The 27302-nt window shown below is 46.2% G+C and overlaps 1 protein-coding gene across 2 annotated transcripts in view; it reads right to left on the bottom strand.

The window, feature by feature from the left end:
- SLC13A3 (solute carrier family 13 member 3) overlaps positions 1 to 27302 on the bottom strand; it is a 93595-nt gene that overhangs the window by 6471 nt on the left and 59822 nt on the right. For both annotated transcript variants that reach the window (XM_033433853.2, XM_004272942.3), the window contains 6 exons: positions 25410 to 25595; positions 23097 to 23222; positions 18493 to 18588; positions 17413 to 17517; positions 12963 to 13060; positions 7626 to 7738 (listed from right to left, as the gene is read on the bottom strand). In XM_033433853.2, the coding sequence (XP_033289744.2) occupies positions 7626 to 7738; positions 12963 to 13060; positions 17413 to 17517; positions 18493 to 18588; positions 23097 to 23222; positions 25410 to 25595 (724 nt within the window). The remainder of the gene's footprint in view (positions 1 to 7625; positions 7739 to 12962; positions 13061 to 17412; positions 17518 to 18492; positions 18589 to 23096; positions 23223 to 25409; positions 25596 to 27302) is intronic.

The following is a 27302-nucleotide window of genomic DNA, read 5'->3' as shown; positions in this document are numbered from 1 at the left end:
TGTGATTTGCTCAAGGTCCCCAAAATAGTGACTAAGATGTATTTTGCACTCAGGGCCACGTACGTCAGTAAACTAACATTCTCCTGCAGAGTTCCTTGTCACTGGGCACCCTCCACTGGATACACCAGACTGTCACTGCACCTCTTAATGAAGGGCAGTGCCCAGAGCGGACCACTGCCCTCCAGGACAGAAAAAAGACAAGGTCGATTGTCTCCTCCCTGGCTCCGGACTACACCTGCCACCAACGCTGCAGAATTATCTCCGAGCTCTCTCTCTGCTGAGTTCTCCAGGAATTACTGTACTTACGAGTATTTAATAATGATACTCTCCCCCACCTCTGTCCTCACCACTTCAAATGTATCCTTAACAACCCGGAATCCAATGCACCTTCATTAAAACCCCAAAGAGGAAAAACTGATGTAAAATTGTGCTCGATGCTGCCCCCTGGTGGTGCCATGCAGCAATATCTCATTAAAGCTGCAAGGGCGCTGCCTGTAGGTCGTTTTCTTAACAAAGATAACAAAGCTGTAGGCTTAGGAGCTGATCAAGGGCAGAGTTGGATTAGACCCCTAACATTTAGAATCAAGTGTATGTCTACCATAGCCCTTTTATGGTAGACATACACTTGTATGTCTACGCAGTATCTTTTGGTACCAACAAACTCCGGTTTATCAGAGACAATTTATGCTCTTCTGTATTTAATAGAAAATTTGCTGCTTATTCCAGAAATTAAGCTTTCATAGTGGATTCTAGAATGCAGTATTCTGTTTTTACATAAATAAAATAATACATCTGTCGCTACGATATGACTTAAAAGTTACCTTCAAGGAATGAATAATACATGCTGGTTTTCCCTAGAAGAGACCTTATAAAATTAAGGTGCTTCTTTCATATCTGCACTGTTTGATAGCTTAGAAATTATAGTATACGGCAGAGTCGAGCCCCAGCCCCTCCTCTGGCCCAGGGAACACTGCAGGGAAAAATGGGTCCACTAGTTTTTCCCAGAGGCCACAGCTCTGGCAAAGAGACCGACAGCGTGTGTGCAATTAAATGGAGAGTGGCTGGAGAGAGGGAATATTAATGAATTGGATGAATGAGAAGCCAAGAGCTTCCCTGTAGCCGGGCCTCTGGGTGCCAGGCTTCCAGCCAGCGTCCCAGCAGCCACTCAGGGCCCTGGCTCAGCTTCCGTAGCCGGAGGGAGGCCTGGCAGCTTCCAGAGAGAGGAGACCCCCCAGCTGCTCTCAAGGGGACTCAAACGGGCTTCACCTGCCCTTTCCCATTCCCTTCGAATCAGAAGCTCTGTTTCCTTGGAAACACACAGCCACATGGTTTTCCCAGGGACTCCAGGACCAACAACAGGCAAGGTCAGAGGCAGCATGCCCAGGGGGTGAGGACAAGGGCTCTGGAATCAGATTAAGTTTGTCCCCCAACCTTAATCCATTCTAGCTGTGTCATCCTGGGCAAGTAACTTAACCTCTCTGTGCCTCACTTCCTTTTCTGTAAACTGAGATGTACCAGTCCCTGTCCCAGAGGCTTATTGTTGGGATAAAAGGAGCTAATCTGTAAAGCACTTAGAAAAGTGCTTGGGCACCGGGCAAGTGCCCAAAACATGCCAGCTGCCATTGGTGGCATCAAGTCACGAGATGTCAGAGGTGGCGGAACACTCAGAAATTGCCCCAGGCTGTGGTTGTCAAACTGTGCTCCTTATAGCCCCCACAGCTGCCAAGAGGTACCTGAGGCCACATCGCAGGATGGGAGGGAGAGGCTGAGCTGCCCCCTCTTCCTCCTCCTTTCCCATTTCCAGGAGGTCCTCTCTCCCTGATCTCTCTGACATATAGTAGGGTCAGATCTTAAAGGAGGGTGTTATGGTACAAGTGGAATGTTTAAAGTTAAAATCTCTGGGATTTCCCTGGTGGCGCAGTGGATAAGAATCCGCCCGCCAATGCAGGGGCCACGGGTTCGATCACTGGTCCGGGAAGATCCCACATGCCGCGGAGCAACTTAAGTCCGTGTGCCACAGCTACTGAGCATGCGCTCTAGAGCCGCCAGCCACAACTACTGAGCCTGCGATCTAGAGCCTGTAAGCCGCGACTACTGAGCCCGTGCGCCTAGAGCCCGGCTCCGCAACAAGGGAAGCCACCGCAATGAGAAGCCCGCGCACCGCAACGAAGAGTAGTAGCCCCCGCTCGCCACGACTAGAGAAAGCCCGCACGCAGCAATGAAGACCCAACGCAGCCATGAAGACCCAACGCAGCCATAAATAAATAATAAATAATTCTTTTTTAAAAAGTTGAAATCTCAATAGAAAACCCTTGAAAATCTCTTTAAAATCCTCATAAAACACAATAGGCTCAGCTGTGTGTGTACAACTCTGTATAAGAATTCTTAGGTAGAGAGACCCAGTCAATTTGATTAAAGGAAAGGAGGAAGACTTTATGCACATGTGTGAACATTCAAACCACTGTAATACTTACAAGCTGTGTGGCATTAGGCAAATTAATGAACGTCTCTGTTCCTTGATTTCTTCAAGGGATTGTGGTGAGGCTTAAATGAGTACAGGTAGAAATGATTCCTCTATACAGTAAGTACTGAATAGGGCTTATTATTATTTATTTAACTTAACAAACACTTAATATAGTGCTCACTCTGTGCTGGGCACTCTTCTAAGTATTTTGTTAATGTTAACTTATTAATCTTCGAAACAACTCCATGAAGTAAGTAGTATAATTATCTGTATTTTATGGTTGAAGAAACTGAGGCACAAAGAGGTTGTGATTTGCCCAGATAAGTCAATTAAGTTTGGAATTTTGAGCCCAGGATCTGGCTCTTACTTCATCAGTCTACCTTGTCAATAAAATAACAACAACAGCAACAACAATAATAATAAGATAACTCTCCAGCAGGAAATGAGGGATTCAGGAGAATACACACGTTTCTACTTGCCTATAGGGTCTGTTCCACCCTGATTTAATACCAAGCTTGTATCACTGAATATATTTGTAGATAAGTTTATTGTGGGTAGAGATTAAAAGAGATATAAGTGAAGGTGTCAGAATAAGACCTTTTTTTATGAGACAGTAAAATTATAATAACAAGGAAAGTGGTGAGGTTGACATAGGCTGCTGGTTTTAACACCTGGTCTGTATCAGCCCTCTGCTAGGTACTTGCCATCCATCATGTCATCAGTCCTCAAAACAGCCCATATTGTAGGTCTTGTCCAACAAATATTTATTACACGATCATGTTATGTACTAGGACTTTTCTAGATGCTTAGAACAGCAAGGGATAAGACAGGTATGGTCCCTGCCCTTGTGGAGCTTACATTCTAGTAACAGAGATACCAATAAACAAACAAATGAACAGGATAACTTGGGGGTAGGTATGGTGTAAAGGAAATAAGTGGGGTGATAAGAGGGAGAGTGACTGTGAAGGGCAGATGCTACTTTAGACAGGGTGGTCAGGGATGGTCTCTCTGAGGATGTGACCTTGGAGCCGAGACCTGAGGGTCAGGACACAGAGATCTCAAGCAAGAGCATTTGGCAGAGAGAAAGCAGATGCAAAGGTCCTGGGGTGCAAATGAGTCGTGTGGTTGAGGAACTTTAAGGGGCCAATGGGACTGGAGGGGAGCCCACGAGGGGATAGAGGTAAGAGCTGACATCAGGAAGGTAGGCAGGGGCTGTCGTGTGTAGGCCAAGTCAAGCCATCAGACTAGAGTCTAATTATATGGGCAGTTTTGCAGCAGGAGAAACCTGCAGTGAGGACATCAAGTGGTCAAGCTCAGAGCAAGCACTGGGATCTGCTTCCAGCCCTTCAGAACCAGCAGGTGGGAGTCCAGTCCCAGTGCAAAGGCCTCTAAGCCCCAGGAGGCCTGGCTGTGACCTGGCGAGGGCACTGGGCAGGGCTAGGAAGCAGGACATGCCCTGAGCACTCTGGTCCCTCCTGCAGCAGGCCGCCTGTGGGGGGATGGTACGAGCAGGGGTTGGGGGAGGGAGCAGCTGTCACACAAAGTCCTTTTTGAACAGAAACCGCGGCCAGCTGCCCAAGGCTGGGCCAGGAGCCAGACTGGCCTCCCGGCATGCTCAGCGGTCCTGCAGCCAGGCCCACTGAGAGCCAGTCTTTGTCCACCACTCCCTGAGCTTGGAGAAGCCTTTGGGGTGCAGGTCAGGCTCAGCATGAGGCGAGGTTCATATCATCTCGATAAATGGCATCATTTCCACCGAGTTGCTCAGGGCAAGAACCTCCCCTTTTCCGTAATATCTAATCATAATAAACAACTATGTCTGGCTATGTTCTAAGTTCTCCACATGTATTAATTCACTTAATAAGTGTAACAACTCTATGAGATGGGCACCATTATTATGCCCATTTTACAGATTAGGAAATGGAGGCACACAGCTCAGAGGTGAAAGATTGACTCCAACCCAGATGGTCTGGGTCCACCACCCATGCTTTCTACCATTGCATTGCATGGCCTCCTCAAGGCCATGGCTAACATGCCACTTCCTCCCAGAAGCCTTCCCTGATACATCCCCAGTAGGAGGCAATAGTGAGAATAGTGAGAAGAGTCAGACAGATGCAAGTTCAAAGCCCAGCTCTGTTACCTATGAGCTGTGTTCCCTAGCATGAGTCACTTAACCTCTCTGGTCCTCAGGATTCCTAAAATGGAGACAAAAACAGTACTTTTGTTCATCCACCTTTTTGTTCCTTTTGAAGTCTGTACCTTTGTATGTGTCATTTATTGAAAAAAATGAACAAAATAAAAACACATTTCACATAAAAAGAGTAGCTATGTAGAGAAGCTGGATGTGCCCCCCGGTCCCCCTTCAGTGTGGCCTTGGTGTGGGGTCCATAGCGTGATGGTTCCGCTCTCGGGGCTCTGAAGGCCTTTTGCCCCAGCGCAGGGAGTGCGGGCAGCAGACGGCCTTCACTGTCAGCCCCTGAGGGACCGGCTCAGACCGGAAGTTGTCCTGCCCGAGGTTATACCACTCCTGGGGCGGAGTCTCCCCACCTCTCCTGCTTCCTTCCCTCCCTTTCACAGGGCACAGCCTAATGCCTGCTCACTAATCCCCGCCTCAGAGTCAGCCTCCTGGAAGCTGAACCCGCAATCACCATGGAGTGAATGTTTCAAGAGAACACACAGGGAGCTCTTGGCTCCTATTAGCGGTGTATCCCTTCATTTACTCTCTTCTTTAATTACTCCCAACAACCCCATAGAGTAAGAACTTCAAGCCCATTCATAGCTGAGAAAACTGGTGCCCAGAGGAGTTAAGGAACTTGCCTAAAGGGCCCCAGCAAGGAGTAGGATAGCTCGGATTTGAATCCAGGTACTCAGATCCCAAGCCTGGGTTTCCGTAACACTATTTGAAACTGATAATTAAAACTGAATTTTATAATGCCATTTGCAGCAACATGGATGGACCTAGAGATTATCATGCTAAGTGAAGGAAGTCAGAAAGAGAAAGACAAATATCATATGATATCACTTATATTTGGAATCTAAAATATGACACACAAGGAACTTATTTACAAAACAGAAACAGACTCACAGACATAGAGAACAGACTTGTTGCCAAGGGGGAGAGGGGTGGTGGAAGGATGGATTGGGAGGTTAGGATTAGAAGATGCAAATTATTATATAGAGAATGGATAAACAACAAGGTCCTACTGTATAGCATAGGGAACTATATTCAATATCCAGTAATAAACCATAATGGAAAGAATTTGAAAATGAATGTGTATATATATATAAAACAATCAATTTGCTGTACAGCAGAAACTAACACAGCATTGTAAATCAACTTTATTTCAATAAAATAAATTTTTTAAAAAACTGAATTTTCCTTTCTTTTTTTTTGAACTTTATTTATTTTTATACAGCAGGTTCTTATTAGTTATCTATTTTATACATATTAGTGTATATATGCCAATCCCAATCTCCCAGTTCATCCCACCACTCCCACCCTCCCACCCCACTTTACCCCCTTGGTGTCCATACGTTTGTTCTCTACATCTGTGTCTCTATTTCTGCCGTGCAAACACAAAACCGAATTTTAAAAAGTAAGCAATTTGAGAAGTAATTTCAGGTTTCCTTTACCTTAATTTCCCATTTGACCCTTAACTGGCTGTGGCCTCTCATACCTCGGCTTACATGGAGAAATTTAGGGGGGTGGGGTGGGGCCCAGCTTCATAAGCTGTGGGTTCAAATCCCAGCTCTGCCTTCTAGCTGCACAAAAGTAGGCAACTTGTTTAGCCTCGAGTTGCCTCCATTTCCTCATCTTGGAAATGAGGACAGCAACAGTATCTACTTCAACTGTGTCTTTGAAGATTAACAGAGTCAGTATTTGCAAAGTGCTTCCTGAGGTGCCTGGCACTTGGGAAGTTCTCAAGATTGAGCCGTTAGGAGGCTGGACTCTGAAATCAGACGGACTGGAGTTCGAACCCCACCCCTTAAGCAGAGGGCAACTGTATGACCTTAAGAGAATTGCTTCATTTTTCCAGGCCTCGGTTTTTCTACCTGGAAAATGGGTATAAAAATATTCCCGGGACTTCCCTGGTGGTGCAGTGGTTAAGAATCCGCCTGCCAGTGCAGGGGACATGGGTTCGAGCCCTGGTCCGGGAAGATCCCACATGCTGCAGAGCAACTAAGCCTGTGCGCCACAACTACTGAGCCTGCGCTCTAGAACCCATGAGCCACAACTACTGAGCCCACGCACCTAGATCCCGTGCTCCGCAACAAGAGAAGCTACCGCGATGAGAAGCCTGCGCACCGCAACAAAGAGTAGCCCCCGCTCGCTGCAACTAGAGAAAGCCTGCGTGCAGCAACGAAGACCCAACACGGCCAAAAATAAAAAAAAATAAAAAAATAAATATTCCCCAACCCTGAGAGCCAGTGTGAGGATTCAATGAGATAATATGACACATGTTGGACACTGAAGCTGCACTTCCTCTGAGCAGGGCTGGCTGTGTTGAGACTGCGTGCCTCCGGAAATTCTGCTCTGTCAGTGCCTCACTCGCCTCAGTCTAGTCCCGGCTCTGCCCCTGTGCTCACAGAGCCCTCTAGAATAACATTAATAGTAACACCAAGTAATTAATATTCACAACACCTAACATAGCGGTCAAGAGCATAGGCTCTAGAGCCAAACTACCTGGATTCTTATCCTGAGTACATAGTTGTGTGGCTTCAGGCAAGTTACTTTACCTCCCTGTGCCTCAGTTTCCTAATCTATAGAATGGGGATAACGATGGCATCTATCTCATAGGCTTGCTGGGAAGTTTAAATGAGATATGTGTAAAGCACGTTGAACAGTGCCTGGTACAGGGTGAGCCTGCTAGGGTGTGACTCCTCTGTGCCCACAGGACCCTCTAGTCATATTAGTAGTAGTACTAGTGTAATGCTCACTGCAAGCTCCTTGAGATTCTACATCGTACCTTTCTTCTCTCTTTCTGGGCAGCGCCAGGCACAGCAGGGAGCTGTGAGGTGTCAACTACGATGACCCTCATGTGGCAGATGGGGAATCTGTGGTGCCCGCGGGGCCCGTGTAGTCTGCTGCCTCTGCTCTTGCACCTGCGGCTGCCCCGGGACCGGCACTCACCTCCCCAGCCTGCAGCCTGCCTGCTGCTCTTACCTCACAGCCTTTGGCCATGGCGAAGCCCCCTCCCAGGAGAAGGATGATGTTCCAGGGCACCGTGTCCTGAGCCTTCTTCCATGTCAACAAGGGCTCTGTCTCTGTGTTGGGAGCTGGGCAGAGAGAAGACACTTAGCCTGGGAGGGGACACCCTTCCCCTCCGGGCAGGGAGGGGGCCCAACACACATTCAGGACAGTCAGCCGGAGGAGGAGATACCGGCCCCAGCAGCCCCATCTTGGTGGGGACACTCAGGGGTCTCCAGGAAGCCACAATCTGGCTCCAGCGTCTGATTTGGGGCGTCTGCTCTACTCAGAATGCAGCTTGAGAATCTTCTGGAACTGGGCAGTCCACACGCAGAACGTCCTTTAAATCTCGTGACAAGCCCCTCTGGGTAAGTACTATTTTCACTCTCATTTACAAGAGAAAAGGCCCTCTTTGTAACTGAAGGTGTACAGAGAGGGAGAAAAGAGGAAGGAAATGCAGGAGAATAGAAACCAAGGGAATGTTTGGTCCACGGGAGTACAGGATGATTTGTATTTCTTCAGAAGCAGCCACGTCTGCAGTAGTTAGAACAAGGGGTCGGCAAATGTCTTCTGTAGCGAGTTGGAGGGTGACTAATTTAGGCTTTGCAGGCCTCTGTTGCAGCAAGGCTGCCACAGTAGCATGAAAGCGCCACAGACAAAACGGACACACGTGGGTGTGGCAGTGTTTCCATGAAATTCTATTGACAGAGTGGGTGGCAGCCCGATTTGGCCCACGGGCTATAGTTTGTCATCCCTGCATTGAGAGCATCCTCCTGGACCCTGGCTCCCTGTGTGCCCTTGAAACGTGACCTTGCCTCTAAGCCCCCATATCCTCAGCCAATACCCGACACAATAATCGTACCTGGGGGTTCTCGTGGGCACTGATGAAGCAACGAGGGAGCTTTGAGTGGAGGGACGTTTCTGGTGAGTTTGCAGCCGTATCCCAGTGTCCCTGACTGACACCTGGAAGTCACTCCATAAGTACTTGTCTAATAATATATTCAACTCACACAGCCCAGTGCCTGGTGCCGAATAAGCACTCCTGAACTGGCACTCTTCACCGCGGGCTGCCAGCGGCCTCTCTGGAGGAGGATGGGTCTGGCCCATTCACAGCAGTTCGCCCTCTGTCAGGACAGTTCCTGGTTTAGTACCCATTGATATTTTGTTTCCCCTTTTCAGTGTTTTTCAAAATTGTACACCGTGGTTTTCTAAAACAAAAGTTAATAATTGGATAATAAAGACAATCAAAGCTACTTAATAAAGGCCCTCCCCTAGATAATTTGCAGCCCTTGGGTGTACCCAGGCGGTTCTGACGTCACACACCGCCAGGGGATTCTTGGGCCAAACACAATGTATGATTTAAGCCCAGAACTCGAAGAGGCAGCTGGAGATGTCAGGAGGCCCAGCCCTCTGCCTTCAGGCAATAAAATAGCATTTCATTAAAGAGACAGCCAAGGTCTGAAAAAGTAAAGTGACTCACTTTTCAGGGCCGGACAGGGGAGGCAGAAGGCCCTGAGATGAGTTTAATATAATGCAGGTGAAGTGAGTTAAGTGGTGAGTGCTTATAAGACTGCTCACCATATGGTAATGGCAATTAACGTTAGCTGTTATTGCCTTTATTATTTTCCCATCCAACCATGCCCTTGCCACTATTTCTCATACGAGCAGCCTCTAACTGTCTAAATTTCTCACTTCCACGTTATGCCAGCTGCCTTCTAGAGCAGGAGCTGAAAGCACAGGCTTTGAGGTTGAACTAGAAAGAATTCAATCCTGGCTCTGCCGTTCGGCTATGTGACTTGGGCTAGTGGCTCTGCCTCTCTGAGGCTCAGTGTCCTTATCTGCGAAAGGGAGCAGCAGTACCTTCTCAGAGACCAGCTGGGAAGATGACACGGGCCCATGTATGCAAAGGGCTCAGCCCAGGATGTGGCCCAGAGCACGTCCTCGGTCATTTATTTAACAAGTGTATATTGGGGACCTACCATGTGTCAAGCACTCTTCTAGACACTGCGGATATGGGAGTGGTGAAAACAGAGAAAACCCCGCCCACTGGAAAACTTATATTCCAATAAGTGAGGCAGGTGATAAATCAATAAATGTATAATGTTGGGACACTGTATGTGCTATGAAGAAAAAGAAAATACAGGAAAGGGACAGAGTGACAAAGGAGGGGTGCTTTTAATAGATGGTGTAGTCAGAGAAGGCTTCTCTGGAGATATCTGGAGGAAGAGCTTTTTGGGCAAAGAGGAAATGGAAGCTGTCATCATCCACATGGTAGCCATCTTCCTCCTCCTCCTCAACGACACCCTCCACCTCCTCTTCCTCCTCCTCACCGTCCACATCACCATCCACATCATTGTCATCACCATCCACATCATTGTCATCATCATCATCAACAACATCGTCATCATCATCAACATTGTCGTCATCATCAACAACATCGTCATCATCATCAACATCGTCATCATCAACATCGTCATCATCATCATCAACAACATCGTCATCATCATCAACATCGTTGTCATCATCAACAACATCGTCATCATCATCAACATCATCATCATCATCAACATCGTCATCATCATCATCAACATCGTCGTCATCATCATCATCGTCAACCACAAGCACAGTGCCTGGCACATAGTAGGCAGGGCATCAATACTTGCTGAGTGACCATAAAGGGAGTTGCAAGTGCAACTCAGATCCATAGAAGAATGGAAGACAGTGGGTAAGATAAGAAAATCAAGGTTGGCTTGGATGTCTGGGTTCCACCTCCTGTCTCTTTTTAACTAGCTGTGTGACCTTGATCAAGTCACTTTCTCTCCACGGAAACTGACTGACCACTCTCTAAGGCTGCCTGTAAGACATGGGTGTTGAGTACTAGAAAGCATCATTTCGGCCAAGTCTGCACGGGCCCACTGGTTGCCGAAGGATGGGCAGTGTGGGTGGAATTCCCTCTCCCCACCCACTGGGCAACACTGAAAACTCCAGTTTAAAGAACCCTCAGCTGAGGCAGGATGCTACACTCCATGGGCCGGATCCAACCTAGAGATGTGTTTTAACACTACTGGATGGGCCCACATAGTATTCGTTTTCCAGCGTTAGCTGCCAAAGTTTAAAATCAGGGAGATTTCATAAATTCCAGATTCTTTGCTTCTCTTAAAAAATCAGCAAATCTGGCAAAACTAGTCGTGCTTTCCTACACGGGGACAGTCAGGGAGACTGAGTAACAGCTGCTCCCTTTATTTGGACGTTGGCTTGGCTGTTTTCCACAGATCCCACCAGGCTCTGACACTGAAGGTCTTGCCAATTACCATCATCCTCTGCTGCTGTTTTCCTTGTAATACAGAAACTGTCCTCTGTTTCAAAAATGTGAAAGGAGAGATGGACAGGGAGGGCCAAGTTTCACCAAACACATTCTCCTGCATCCAATCAGCGGCACACAAAAATGTTATGTGGCGTTTGCGTTTGGACATGTCCTAGAGAACTGCTAAAGCCAGGGGTGAAAAGTGACTAAGGGCCCCACTCACTTCCTAACTGGGAAAGCAAGGCCCAGAGGGTACAGGAACTTTCTCAAGGTCACCCAGCAAATTCGTAACAGAGCTGGGATTCCGCACATGTATGCCATAGTGCCCTCCCCACAGTCCCAGCTGAGAGGAAGCTCTGGGCCTTATGAGCCCACCTGCAGGTGACAGAACCATGGCTGGGCACCTGATCTAGAGCAGCCAGGCCACAGGCTGGCCAGGAAACTATGAGGCCACGAGGTGACACAGTAGGAAGCGATCTGCTTTTATAAGAACAAGCTGGACCAAGCAGTTTCTGACTCAGAAGCATCAGTAGGAAGTAGAGAGACAACTCGGTGAAGAGAAGTGATAACTGAAGATGCGAGAGCGGACAGAGAGAGAGGGCCGGGTGATATGGAGGCCGTGAGCGGGCTGAGTTCCGAGGAAGCAGAACGTGTGAGGAAAAAGGTACTGTGAGGGGGCAGTGGCTGGAGGGAGCAGACACACCCGGAGACGGAGCAAAGCCTTTAAGAGAGTAGCTGCTACGAGGAAGCAGAAGGTGTGTGGGACTCCATGCTTCGAGAGACAGAAACAGGAGGCAGGAAGTAGCCGGAGCAGTGGGATTAGGTACTGTGAGGGAAAGGGCACTACCCCACAAGGGAACAGAAGTTACAATGAAGCGGGAACTCGGATGAAGCAGAAGCCACCGAGATGCCACAACTCAGAAGCAGTAGAAACTCTGAACAGACCAAGAAATGATACCGAGAGTGGATGGTGAGGAAAGCTGGCTGGCCACAGACAGAGAAGCAGAGAGGAAGAGAAAAACTGAATCCCGTTCAGTGGCAGAGCCTCAGGGGCCACAGCCTAAGCCTCCTCGAGGTCCAGCTCTGCTACAGTCTGTGCGCCCCTGGGAAATCGGCTCCCTACTGGTCTGTACGCCGCACTGCACACACACAAAACCCCACTCCTCCTGGAAACCGGAGCTGTCCTGTGTAATACGCTATTTTTTTCCAACAGTAGAAGATAGTTGGATTATGACCTCCTAGTTCCTGACTCCTGGTCCAGAGCTCATCCCACTGCCCCAGATGGAGATGGGCCAGTCACAGCCTCTGTCACAGGTGGCAGGCGTTGGCACCTTCTTCTGCAGACACCGGCTGGAATTCCGGTGGGGTCACAGATTGGTGATCTGAAGGCCAGCCTACAGGCAGGTTGGCGTGGAGGGCTCAGTGATTCCCTGAGGCTGAATTTGAATGCCTAGAGCCAGTTTTGCCTCAGTTCCCCCACCACTTGCTATCCATTTAAACCCAGCTTGAGGTTTTCATCTCCGGGCCCTTAGGCAACTGACTTGCAACTCCTGCTTTGGGCCCAGAGTTTTTCTGGGCAAAGTCGAGGCTACTGTATAGGTACTTATATGACTAAAGAAAATATTAATAGATGTCCGCAAACCTCTTATTGAAGAAATTAAAAACACTTTGTGGACACAAATTTGAATTTCATGCCACGTTCACGAGTCATGAAATATTTTTCTTTTGATTCTTTTCAACCATTTTAAGAATGTGAAAGCCATTATTCTTAGCTCACAGGCGGTATAAGCACAGCCAGCCAGCTGGATTTGGCCCATGGACTATAATTGCTAATCCCTGCCCTGGACTGTCACCTCTGGCAGCACTGAGTACCCAGACGTGGTAAATGCTCAGACAGGGCAAGGGAAGAAGCAGCACCGCGTGATTCGTACAATAGGGCTGTCAGTCCACCTTCAGGCCACTGATTACCACGCTCCAGGCCACCGACACCCCAGCCTTGCCCACCTTACCTTTAAAGTCAAACCACCACTTGAGAGATGGCTTTTGGGACGGGAAGAAGAACAAGATGGTGACAATGGACACGCCAGTGACAGCATCAGAAATAAACCTACAATGACAAGGCCCCAGAGCATGTGACCCTGGGCATCTCAGCAGGCCAAGGTTTGGCAGATTTGCAAATGAGGATTTGTCGACGGGAATTAGGCCCACCGTGAAGGGAACACTGTCGGAGGCCACCGGATTCTGTTCTGCACTGCAATCAGCAGGGATGCAACCACCCATGGATGCAGAAGCTCTTTATCCACTGCTCCCTGGGGCATTTAGACTCTGCTTGAGCCAAACAAATGTTTATCCTCCCATTTCAAGGATCCTAGGAAGAGGGACTTGATCAAAGAGGGGAGAATCTGAGAGCCACAGAAGGTTGGGGTCTATGGTACCCCCATGCGTCACCATAACCGGGGCTCCTGTAACAGTCCTGTATGTATTTGTTCAGCTCCTGCTTGCATTCCTCCTGGGATGGGCAGCTTAGTACATGGTGAGGCAGCCCATTCACACCAGCAGAGCTCAGATGGAGCCCACCTCATAGCCCCTCAAAACCTCACTACCACCTTCCAAGGATCCACAACATGTCCTATGGAGACGTTAAGCCCACAGAAGTCTCAGAAACAGCCCTTGAGGGCAGGCATCTTCCATTTCAGATGAGGAATCTGAGGCTCAAAGAGCAATAGCAACTTGCTCAGGGCCAGACCATAGTCTGTAGAGGAGATGGCCTTGAACTCAGATATATCTGGCTCCAAGTTCAATGAGGCACAGAGCCAAGTGCCAACAAAAGGGCCTTCAGCCCACATATTTGGGACTAAGAGTATTCAAACAGCCAAGAAACTGGAAAAGATGGTCAATATCACTGTAATAGAGAAATACAGATCAAAACACATGCTAACAGACAGGCAAAACGTGAAGAGGGTGATAATATCTAATGAGGATGTTGAGAAACACATGCTGGCAATACATTTCAAAACTTTACATGTGAATACCCCTTAATCCAGCTGTTGTACCTCTAGGAATTTATCCTCAGGAAATAATTGGGCTCTTGTACACAGATTATGTACCGGGATGTTCATTATTGATAAGATTAGAAAAAAATGGAGGATTTTTAGTAGGGACATGTTTAAATACATTGTGTATTACGATATATATAATGAAATACCCCTCAGCTGTTCAAAAAAAGGATAAAAGATATTATCAATTGTTACATTTGACATGGAAATACAACCAAGTTACCTTGTAAATTAAAAAAAAAAGCAAGTTTTTATCTGCAGTATTGGACACGATCCAAAAAGGATTTAATTGGTTAAATTAAGATGCGCCCATTCTATAGACTACAATGCACTGTTTAAAAAGAATGAAGTGGGTCAGAAATAGCAGGTTGTCTATGATCGTATTATTGTATTTTCCAATTTTTTGTTATATGTAAACATATATGTATGTGTGTATATATTAATACGGGTTGTGTGTGTGTATCTGAAATGTTATACACCAAACTGTTAATTGTGATAATCTCTGGGGAATGAAGGAAAACTAACTTTTACTTTTTCAATTTAGCATTGTTTGAGTTTTTTATAAATGAGCATAATTTTGTAGCTAAACAACAAAGAAAAAAGCGGATCACAAATACTATGTTTCATGTATATGTATAACTGAATCACTTTGCTGTACACCTGAAACTATCACAACATTGTTAATCAACTCTACTCCAAAATACAATAAAAAGTTAAAAAAAACAACAAATACTATGTTTACTGTAATCACATTTCTGTTTAAAAAATTCTTGTGTTTGCTAGGCTTCTTTTTAGTGAGTTTGCATGTGTTTTAAAATTAGTTGTATTGAGGTATAATTAACATGCCATAAAATGCACCCATTTTAAGGATATAGTTCAATGAGTTTTGACTAATGTATACGGTCCTATAACCACCAATGCGATCAAGATGTAGAACAGTTCCCAGACAGGCATTTTTTAAGTCAGAAAAAAGACATACATCAGAACTGCAGACTGAGGTTCTAAGTGACTTTCACTATTGTTGGAATGTTTATAACACCAGATTTCATTTGAAAAAAAACCCAAAGTACCTACATTTTGGAAAAATAAAAGAATGGTAATAAGAGCCACTTCTTTTGGCTCCATGATATTATATTGTTTCTTCCTCTTAAGAACCCTCATGAAATTGGAACGTGTATCCCCCATTTTACCAGGGGTGGGGGGAGTGTGAGGCTCAGAGGGTGAAGTGTGTAGGGCTGCTCTATCCAGTATGGTCACCATGAGCCACATGTGTCTATTGGACACTTGAAATGTGACAAGACTAAATGTGGCAAGTGTAAAACACACATCAGATTTTGAAGATTTAGTGTGGAAAAAATGACGTAAACTAGCTCAACAATAATTTATTATATGGATTACATATTGAAATGATATAGTGTTAAATAAAATACATTATTCAAATTAATTTCATGTTTGGTTTTTTTTTACTTTTTTATGTGACTGCTAAAAAACTTAAAATCACATTTGTGGTTCACATAACGTCTCTATTGGATGGTGCCGATCAAAATCATCAGAGCTCACCAAATCCAGAGGACGTATCTTCCATCTAATCGTGTTCTAACTCACACCAGAATTTGACACATTTGCCCACTCACTCTTTCCTTAAACACTCCCCTCTCTTGACCTGCGCTAGTCCGTTGCTCCAGTGTTTTCCCCCTACCTCGCGGACTGCTTCTTCTCCATTTTCTCTAATGGGATCATTCTCTACCCAGCTCCTAAACGTTGGGGTTCCTCAGAGTCTTCTCTACGCTCCTATATGCTTTCCCTGGCTGAGCCCATCATTCCTAGGGATTTAAATTGGAAATTTATATGGTGACCCCCGGATTTATATCTTCAACCTGACTCCTCTGAGCTTCAGGCTTGCGCATCCAACTACCCTTTGCAGTATTTGAAAGGCATTCTAGACTTGACACGTCTAAAGCAACTGCAAAATGGAATTGTTGATAAGCCACCCCCAACCCCCTAAAGAAATGTTATTCTCCAACTACCCACCTATGCAGGTACTCCTTTCCCTCATGCCCCCAAATCCCACCCAGTAGCAAGTCCTATCATTTCCAACTTTGAAATATATCTTGTCTGCTCCATCTCCATTGCCTCCACTTTCATTCAAGCCATCGAAGCTTTCATCCTCAACCAGGGTTCAGTAAACATCTCCTATAAAGGGCACACAATACGAAAACAGCCACAGACAATACGTAAATGAATAGGTGTGGCTGTGTTCCAATAAAACTTTATTTGTAGATACTGAAATTTGAATTTCATATAATGTTCATGTGCCACAAAATGTTTCCCCTAGCCACTTAAAAACATTAAAAAAAATTCAAAAACAAGCGGTGGACCAGATTTGGTCCATGAGCCTTGGTTTGACGACCGCTGGGGTCATCTAGGTGGTGCTATAGCTCCTAACTGTTCTCCCCACCTATATTTTGCCCCCACTATCCATTCCCTAATAAATACAGCTAACATGTGATTGAGCTCTTTCTAGGTGCCAGTCTAATCACTTGACATGTATTAGCTCACTGCTCCTTAGAACAATTCAATGAGAATTGGACTATTTACAATACCATTTTACAGATGAGAACGCTGAGGCACAGAGAGATTAAGTACCTTAAAACCCTCCAATAGCTTGCTACTGATCTCCCATTAAAAAAAAAAAAAAAAAAAAAAACAAGACCAAAACTCTTAGCATATCCAACAAGACCCTTCATGGTCTGGTCCTCACCTGCCCTTCCAGTCACATGTCTGCCAATTTGCCTCCCTCCCACCAGGCTCTGGTTACACTGGGCTTCTTTCAGTTCTTCAAATGTTGATTTCCACCTCAGGCTTTTAGTAGATATTCCCAGTGTGTCTCTAATTTTTACTCTTCCTAAACTTTGGTTCTTTCCAGAACCTATCCAAAGTCAATGCCCCCCAGTCCATTCTTTGAGAGTATAACCCTCTCACTCCTTCTTTCACAGCACTCATTACAATTTGCAGTTATTTTGTTGTCTATTTGTTTTTATCTCTGTCCCCAGCTGCTGGCATAATGTTTAACAAAAAATAGGTGCTCGATAAAAGTTGTTTGAGTGAATGAATGAATGAATGACGTGTTCAGGGTTGCACAGTTTGTAAGTGGCGGAGCTGGCATTCGAACCCAGTTCTGTCTGATTCCAAAGGCAAAGCTCTTAACACAGGAGACGCTAAATGTTTTATCATCCAAACCTAAACACTTTTGAGGGCAAAAGAAGGAACTGTTAATAATTACATGGGATGAGAGGTGGAAACCTAGCCCAGTTCTCCCCAGCTACACTGCCTCCTCAGCTCCGGCGGCCCAGCCCCGAGTCTTCCCTGTTGGACTCCATCCCATGGGTCCCCAGAGTCTCACCCAGGGGTGAAGAGGCTGGCCCAGCCAGGGATGAACTTCGGGTCCCGGGAGAAGAGGAGGATGGCGAATATGCAGAAAAGGATGAACACGGCCTGTTCGGCAAACCTGTGGCACAGAGATGCAGACACCATTGTGACCGTGGGCTGTGGCTGGACCACAGCACAGGAAGCCCTCAGGCAGGGGCCCACTTGGTGTGACTGGGCCAGGCCCTACCTCTGAAAGCTGGAAGTAGTTCACTCCCCAGGTGGTCCCGAGAGTGAGGGGAGTGGTGTCCCAGGTGTAAGTGATTCCTTTCCTGGGGCTCCCATGCTGCCCTAGGATCCTTCCTGAGCATCAGGCACCCCTCCCCACAAACCATTCATATCACTCCCGCTGGGAATTTCCCATAGTCCTAGGGACAATCCAGAGAGAGAAAGAAGTGAAACAGAGACAGAGTCAGAAAAGCAGAGAGAAAGGAAACTGACAGAAACAGAGAGGTAGGCAAAGAGAGAGGAACAGTCATACATACAGAGGGGGACAGACACAGAGAGGGACAGACATGGAGAGAGCGGTAGACAGAGGCAGAAAGAGAGAATCCCTAAATGTTGCAGCAAATATCTACCCAATGTGCCCATTTCACACATCAGGGAGCAGGGCCCAGAGAGGGTTAGTGCCTTGCCCAAGGCTACACAAAAAATTAGTGGCAGAGTCAGACCTTGTGTGAAGGCCTGCTAACTCTTAGTTATTTTCACTACATGAGAAATATGCACGAAACAAGCTTCTGGAAGCCACGCAAGGCAGCATCCGGTATTCCATGAACCAGGAAGGAAAGTGTGCATTAGGCAGGAAGGTGACAGGTTCCCCCTCCAAGTTCAACCTGAGAGGCTTACTGGTCCTCAGGGTATCTACCCCAGCGACAGGGCAAGAGCTCACTGTGTAAGTCATCTCCCTACCCTCCATCTCTAGGCTCCCAGGCCGTTGGTCCTGAAATCCCCTTGGGACTCAGTCTCCAAGGGGGTCAGGGATTAAGTCAAGAGGTAGCTGTCTTGAAAGTCTAGTACCTGGCTCTCTCCCCACCCTGAGAACCCCTGTGCCACGTACTTGATGGGCCCCAGGTTCTGGAATTCCTCCTGAATCATGGCTCGAGCCCTACTTTCTGCATCACTTCTGATCTCAGATTTCTTCTTCCTCCAGCCCCTGAAACAGAAAGTGGGGAGGTTAGGAGTGGCCACTGCAGTCTAACTGGCGTCTCATCTACCCCACCACCATCTGGCCAGGTCTCACTATCTCTGTTTTGGAGACTCTGCAACAGCCTGCTGAGTGGTCGGCCTGCCTCTATGTTCCCTTTCTAAAATCTGTTCTGCCCACCTATAGCCTGGATAGTCTTCTAAAAATGTGAATCTGATCATATGGCTTCCAGGCTTAAAATCCTTTAGGGGGTCAAACAGACTCATGAATAAACAGATAAACCAAGGAAATAAAATAGAAAGTCCAGAAATAGACAAAACCATAAATGGGGATTCAATCTATGATAAAGTTGGTATCCCAGCTTGGTGTAGAAAAGATGATCTGTTCAGTCATTGATGTTAGACATACAGATCAATGGAATCAAACTGAGAGTCCAGAAATAAACCCACATTTCTATGGTCAATTGATTTTTGATAAGGGTACCAACACCATTCAATGGGGAAAGAATAGTCTTTCATCAAATGGTGTTAAGACAACTGGATAGCCACATGCAAAAAGATGAGCATGGACCCCTACCTCATACCACATACAAAATTTAACTCAAAATGGATCAAAGACCTAAATAGGAGAAGAGCTAGACCTGTAACATTTTTTCGAAGAAAACATAAGGGTAAATTTTCATGGCTTCAGATTAGGCAAATATTTCTTAGACGTGATACGAAAAGCACAAGCAACCAAAAATAGATAAATTGACTTCACTAAAATTAAAAACGTTTGTGTGTCAGTAAATGGTATCAGGACAACTGGATGGCCATCTGGAACAACAAAAAAAAGTTGGATCCAAACCTGTACCCCAAGGTTGGATCCTTACACTGCACCCTAAGGATAAGCTCCAAATAGATAAAAAATTTAAACATAAAAAATATTAAAATACTAGAAGAAAACATGGGATTATTCTTTTATAACTCCTATAATGGAAAGACCTTTCTAACTGTAATTGAAAATTCAGAAGACACATAAGAAAAGATTGATAAATTCATCTACATAAAATGTTTCTAAAAAATTCTGCATGGAAGAAAGCACTATAATCAAAGTAAAAAATCAGGAAAAAATATTTGCAACTCATACTCAAAATAAGCACTAATCTTTCAATATAGAAAGAGTACTCGAAATCAATAAAACCAAGACCAACAATCAATTTTTTAAATGTACAAAAGATATAAACACACAGTTTAACAATTCACAGGAAAGGAAATACCAGGGTCTCCCATGAATATATGAAAAGTTTTCATATTGCTCCTCAATATGAAAAGTTTCTCAAAATTGCTTCTAAAATAAACGCAAATTATTTTTCTCTTATCAGATTGGCAAAAATCCACTTTGCTGCATGGAAACAGACACTCTCATACATTGTAAATGGGGGAACAAATTAGTGCAATTCCTATGGAGAACGACTGGACAATATCTATTAAAATAAAGTGTTTATTCTCTGAGCCAGAAATCCCTCCTATGGGGCTTCCCTGGTGGCACAGTGGTTGAGAATCCGCCTGCCAATGCAGGGGACATGGGTTTGAGCCCTGGTCTGGGAAGATCCCACAAGTCGCGGAGCAGCTAAGCCTGTGCGCCACAACTACTGAGCCTGCGCTCTAGAGCCCGTGAGCCACAACTACTGAACCCGCGTGCCACACTACTGAAGCTCACACACCTAGAGCCCGTGCTCCGCAACAAGAGAAGCCACCCCAATGAGAAGCCCACGCACCGCAACGAAGAGTAGCCCCTGGTCGATGCAACTAGGGGAAAGCCCGCGCTCAGCAACAAAGACCCAATGCAGCCAAAAATAAATTAATTAATTAATTAAAAAAAAAAAAAGAAATCCCTCCTATGGAAATCTACCTTACAAAAATACCTGTTACTATACAAAATGGTATCTGTCAGGGAGACCAGTCACCAGAAAATATATAGTATCTGCTTGTATTTGCTTATGGAAACTCTGGAAGATTACCCGAGAAACCAATAAAAGTGGATGCCTGTTTGGGAGGGATGTATTGGGTGACTGGGTAATGAAGGCATGGCTGGAGGAACTCTCACTGCATGCCTCTTTGTATTGTTTTTGATTTTTGAACTGTGTGTATGTGTTGCTTATCCAAATTAAAAAAATAAATGCTTTTTAAAAAACTCACAATGGTTCTTTCTTGTGAAGATCCATGTCCCACAAGGCCCTCAGTGATCGAACCCAGGGTTTCTCAGTCTTGGAGCTCTTGACGATATTGGGGCAGGATCATTCTTTGTTGTGAGGTGGGATAATTCTTTGGTGTAGGGGGTTGACTTGTATGTTGTAGAATGTTTCGCAGCACCTCCGGCCTCTACCCCATGGACCCCAGGAGTACTTCCTTGGCTGTGACAAGCAAAATGTCTCCAGACGTTGCCAAAAGTCCCTGGGTCGGGGTGAGGTGGGGGGAGGTAAAATCATGCCCAGTTGATCATTTTGCCTCATGGCCCACAAATCTCCCTCACACCCTGAACTCAGTCCCTTTAACCTTTTTTCATTTGCAGAAGACCCCTTGCTACCTCTGGCCTGGGGGCCTTTGCACTCATTGCTCTATCTGCCCGGAATGCTCTTCATCACCCCTATCTCCTTCTCCCCTTTACTGAGTTAATCTATTCACTCTTCCTATTCCTGCTCCAAACGCACTTTCCCAAGGAAGCTCTCCTGCCCTCCCAGTAAGGTGAGAGCCCTCTAGCGTGCACCATCAGATCTCACCATCCATTTCCCTCCCAGCACTAATCATGACTGGTATTTCTGCTTTGATTAGTTGTTCACTGTCTGTCTCCCCCGACCTAGACTGCAAGCTCCCCAAGGGCAGGAGTGCCTCAGCCTTGCCCAGGGGCTGCATCCTCAGCACCTGTGTGACAGCATCAGGCACGTAGCAGATGCTCGGTGGATACTTGCTGAAGGAAGGTGGTGTCATGGGATTGGCCGGAAGCTTTCCTGCTACCCAGCCAGAAACACCTCTCTCACTGGGCTTCCCTCCACCTGCATTTCCTTCATCACAGCCTCCTCCGAGACCAAGTATTGCAGATGTCCAAGGAACAGGCAGACAGGAGAAAGGGGCTCTGTTTCAGGCTCAGCACTGGGCAGTTTTCGCACTCTCCCTCATTTAGACTTTATTTTAGGTGTAGCTCATTATTATCCCCCATCTACAAGTGAAGAAATTAAAGAACTAAAGGCTCAGGGAGGTGACAGAGTTGCTCAAGGTCATGCAGAACCATGATGTGAACTCTGGTTTATCTGAGTCCAATGTCTGGGCTTCTCTCGGCTAAGCTGGGCTTTGAACCCTGAGTTTCTGCTCTGAGGGATCAAGGAACACCACGATCAGAGCCTTTCTATTCTCAAGGTGTTTTCACATCTCTTTGATCCAGAGTAGCTCTTACTGGTCCCATTTTACAGATGAGAAAAATTAAGGCCCAGAGAGGTGAGGGGACTGAGTCAGAGAATGACTTTATGAAATGCCTGCTACCCCAGCCCTGAGCTGCAGCTCCTATTTTAGTATTCCCCAAACTCCAGGCATTCATAACCTACTTTCACAAACGTTCGTATAGCCACATACCACGGGGCTCGTGTTTCCTTAACATTTTCCTCCAACTAGACTCAGCATTTTAATTAAAGAAATGTATTTAAATGGAAAACTTTCTATCGCTCCCATACGTAGAAAACAAGAATCACTTGTCATACATAGAAAGTACCCACAGGGCTTCCCTGGTGGCGCAGTGGTTGAGAGTCCGCCTGCCAATGCAGGGGACACGGGTTCGTGCCCCGGTCCAGGAAGATCCCTCATGCCGCGGAGCGGCTGGGCCCGTGAGCCATGGCCGCTGAGCCTATGCGTCCAGAGCCTGTGCTCCGCAACAGGAGAGGCCACAACAGTGAGAGGCCCGTGTACCGCAAAAAAAAAAAAAAAAAAAGAGTACTCACAAAAATAAAGACATGAAAGCAAAGCAAAATGGCTAGATACCACTGCTGCCTTTAGTCTCTGGGCCTGAGGCTTGTTCTTTCTTTTTTAAAAGGCTAATTTGGAAAGGTTAGAGAGTTAAAGTTTTTCCTCACCCTACTGAGACTTTCTCTCCAGCATAAGCAGATCGATTCTACATGAGTCGATAAAGGAATATTTTTCTCACTGTCTGAGTCAATGTTATTTGATACCTTGTCCTCATGACCCCCCAGACTCTCTCCTGTACTGAGGTCCTGTGAAATGGGAAACGCTACACACCTGCTCCTCTGATATGAGTGTGTACCTTACTTAAGTAACAACACTGTTAGTAATTATTGATGGTGAGCGACATTCACTGAGGGCCTGGGCTTAGCAGGCGAGTTCCCACAGCACCTGTAATCCCCACATCCCTGGGAGGCGAGGAGGACTACAGGCGCCACATCTGACATGAAACCGTAACAACTTAGGACGGCCACTCGCTACTGAGCACGGTTCATCCCGCCGCAAAGCTCAGGTGAAACACCAGGGTACCTCAGGGTTATCCCTCCATACAGGAAGGAGATCCAGAGCCAGCCCACCAACAGGAACATCAGCATAAGAGGGAAGGCGAAGACGAACCAGGAGCCGAAATTCACCACGTCGCACTGTGGGAAGAAACTGGAGAAAAGAGGGAGGTGAGAGCCCGCCGGGGTCAGCCATGCCGGTGGATGCACATATACTTACAGACGAAAACTAAAGGAAGTATGCTAAATATTAACAGTGGGATTGAACGTCGTTCAAATTTTTTTTTCTGTATTTTCTGAGTGTTCTATAATGTGTCTATATCGTGCATGATCAGAATAAACTCATAAAATGTATTTGGGGAGCAAAGGCCAAGGAGAACATTCAGGGCAGCCATTTCCCTGTCTCCCCAGGTTCCCCGATGGGGATTCAGAACCCCATATTAACCCCATATTCCTTTCAAATACCCTCCTTCCTGACCAGGAGGTCCTAGCTTGTGCAATTAAATGTTGTATATGATTTGCATGTAGTTTGCGTGCACTTTACTCAAAATCCTTCATGTTTGATACTTCTACTTACAGCTCCAGCATTTTCCCCCTAATTTCTTTTCAAGTCGGAACAAAGGCTTGCTCACATCAGAGCAGACAGGCAGCCTAAAAACCCTCTGATAGCAAATGCCCTCCCATTCTCCCCAACCCCCAACTCAGGACCAGCCCCTGAGGCCCCCAGAGTCCACGTCTTTCCTGTCCAGCCCTGGGGATGTGCTCCAGCAAGAACTAATACCCAAGACTCTGCTTTGTCCTCCCAGTCAACTGCCCTTTTGCCAGCACTTCCTGCTAAGGGAGGAGACTAAAGGGTCAGCCCGGATCGTCCCTACATCTGAAGCAGGGCCATCTCGGCTTCTGGTTTTCCAGTCTCACAGCCAAGTCTTGCTCAAAGAATGGAGACGAAAAGACATCGAAGGTTTGCAGTGGGCTGAAATCAATTGGGGAAATACTGCTACCTCCTGAATCAGAATCTCTGCAACTGAGGTCCAAGCATATTTTTTTCACCCATGGCTGAGAATCACTGTTTTTCATCATACTCTTAAAATCAAAGGATTTGAGAACCTGAGAATATGGTGCAGGGTTAAGGTTTTAAAATTGGTTCATGAGGTAAGACATGGGCGTACTTAAGTTTTCTCATGAAAATTACTTTGACTACCCGCAAGTATAGTACTGATTTATGTACACCAAGCCCGCTCTCAGGAGGACCAACCGAACCAGCTTTCCCTCCATCATCCCAGTAAGTCCTTGATTCTTTGGCTGAATACCAGATAAAGAAGCTGGCCAGCACATGTGGCCATGTTGAATATCAAATAGTTTTGTTGCTGTTTGTTTGTCAAATACTTACAATCATAGATTAAATGCATCTCCACTGCAATGAAATCTTAGAAACCCCACCTCTCAGAATCCTGGAATCTGAAAATACTTAGAATCTTGAAGGATTCTAAGGAGTTTTTAAATCTTCAGACTAAGAGGTTTGGAATAATGGAATCAACGACAAGCCACCTTGTCGAATCCTTCTCTGATTCTCATGCCCTGACAGACGGCCACCCAGCCTCTGCTCGAACAGTTTCAGCGATGGGGAGATTTCACTTCTTGGCAGAATCCGCTCCACTGCTGGCCCGTGTGGCTGGTTGCAAAGCTTCTCACGGCACATCACAGCCACACACCAACACCTCCCACTGGGGTTGGTTTTAGAAGGAGATGTCATATCGTGTCACCCCTCGGCTCTCAGCTCTCCTCTGACTCCCCATCTCACTTTTAGGAAGAGCCGCGTCCTTACAGTTGTTGCCTTAGTCTGGCCTCTTCTTACCTTATCCCCTTCTGAACCCCAGCCTGGCTGGGCTTTGTGCTGTTCCCCAGGACAGTCCCACCTTTGTACAAGCTATTGCCTCTGTCTGGGTTGCTCTTCCCTCCTGTGTCCACAGAGTTCATCCCCTCACTTCTAGGTCTCTGCTCAAATGTCACCATATCAGAGAGATCACACAACCATGACCAACCTACATAAAACAGCATCACTCCTGTCACCTCTACTCCATTATCCTGCTTTATTTCATAACTTGTCACACCAACATATTATATATTCCTTCGCTTTTTCCTGTATTGCTTGTCTCTCCCACCAGAATGGAAGTGCCCCAGAGTAAGGACTTTGCTGGGGTTTGTGCATCGCTGGGTCCCCGGAGCCTGGCCAATAGAAGACATTCAACAGACACCCCTGAATGTTGGATGAAGGAGGAGGAGAAGAATAGAAGGAAAAGAAACCCCAGTGCTGGGGAGTGGGTGGGGCGCTGGCTTTTACCTCTTGAGCTGGCCAAGCAGGATGAGGTTGGGGGCCGTGCCCGTGAGGGTGGCGGTGCCCCCGATGCTGGCCGAGTAGGGGATGGAGATGAGGAAGCCCTTCCAGATGTTCCTGCGATATTCCTCCTCCTTCTTAGAGTTAGCCTGGAGATCCGTTGGAGCCTCCGCCTCCTCAGGACAGTCTTTGCTTTAAACAAATCCAAAGAGAAGCCATTCAGAAGACACTCAGAATTCCTGGCCTTATGGGGAAACACACTGCCCAGGACGGGAGAGCTAAGTGAACTTTCCAGAAGGCAATTGGCACAGGCTCCAAAAACCTCTAAAAATGTGCAACCCTTCAGCTTAAGTGTTCTACTCTAAGAAGTTGTCCTAAAGTAATAATTGGTATTAAATATAATTTAAATGGAAAACAACCTAAACATCCATCAAAAAGGGATTGGCTAAAAAAGATGATCCTCTTTCTGGATGGAATACCAACGCAGCTATTAAAAATGGTGATGTAGATGGGTGTTTATTAAAAGGAAGATGTCCATTATATAAAGTGAAAGGTAGGAAACAGCACTACTTAGTTTTTTATTTTAAAAATATGCACATATTTCATGAATATATGAATATTAATAAAAGTCTAGAATGGTATACACAAAGTTGTTTTGGTGCCTTTCTTGGGGACGGAATTATGGATTTTTTCCCTAGTTTAGTTTTTATTTGTACTATCTGGGTTATTTTCCTGGTATAGTTGAGGAGTTTGGGGAAAAAATAAAATTAAGAATTGTTAATTATATGGTTAAAAGATAATGATGTTGACACAAATTTATTGAGGTGAAAAGATGTCCACTACACTCCATTAAGTGAGATGATGCGTTATAAAGTGGCATATGTAGCGTGATCAATTTTTTTAAATACAGAAATGCACTTATGTATATATAGAGAGATCAAGAAACAGTCTAGAATCGTATTTACTTAACTGTTCTAATCTATCTTCGGGAGTGAGATACTGAGCACATTTTTCTTTTTGTTTAAGAGTTTTTTTTCTTTTTACTTGTGCAATTATAAAATGTTTATAAGCGAATAAAACTAAGAATTGTCCCTGCGTAACAAATCAATTTCTTTTAAAGAATGAAAGATAGTTCAAATATCTTCAGGCCTTAATTACTAACATGAGGGGCCCCTTCCCCAGAGGGCAGTGGGGATGTGATCTGGGTCTGAAAGGAAGACAACGGCTGGAAGCAGCTGGAGACAGATGCCTTGGCCTGACTTTTCAGGGTGAGAGGCCTGGTCAGGAATCTGTGGCCTCCCTCAGACCTGGGGCCCCAACCAGACTGAGCCTCACAGGAGAATGAGAGAGGGGAAGGGCCCTCACGCTCGTCTCATTCACTCCCTCCCTCGTTTGGATGGGAAACGGAGGCCCGGAGTGGGGCTGGGGACTGCATCCAGTGGACACGGAGTTCCAGAGAGTGGGGATCAGCTCTTTTCCAAAAGACTCAGTACAAGCTCTGCATGGGCAGGTGGTTCCCAGGTTGCATGGTAGTGAGTAGCTGGGCCAACTATAGAACCCATATCTCAAAGCTGGACTCAAAGCCCCCAAACAAGGTGCCAGGAAGGAGCGCAGGCCATGGGATAAGATAAACTCAGGTAAAATCAGGTCCCTCCTCTGCTAGAACCCTCCACCAGCTCCCATCTCATTCAAAGTCAAAGCTACCTCAATGGCCGATGAGGTCCCACATGCTCTGCCCCCTACCATTATCATCCTGCCACACAAGCAATCTCTCTGACCCCCAGGTCCAGCCACACTGGCTTCCTGGCTGCTTTGAACTCTCAGGACTTTTGCACCTGCTGGTCCTTCTGCTGAGAACCCTGTTCCCACAGATCCTTCACCTCCCACAGCCGTTTGCTC

This window comes from Orcinus orca, chromosome 16 (assembly GCF_937001465.1).
Source record: "Orcinus orca chromosome 16, mOrcOrc1.1, whole genome shotgun sequence".
Lineage (NCBI taxonomy): Eukaryota > Metazoa > Chordata > Mammalia > Artiodactyla > Delphinidae > Orcinus > Orcinus orca.
The sequence above is the reverse complement of the archived record's forward strand: the minus strand, read 5'-3'. Positions and strand labels throughout refer to the sequence as shown.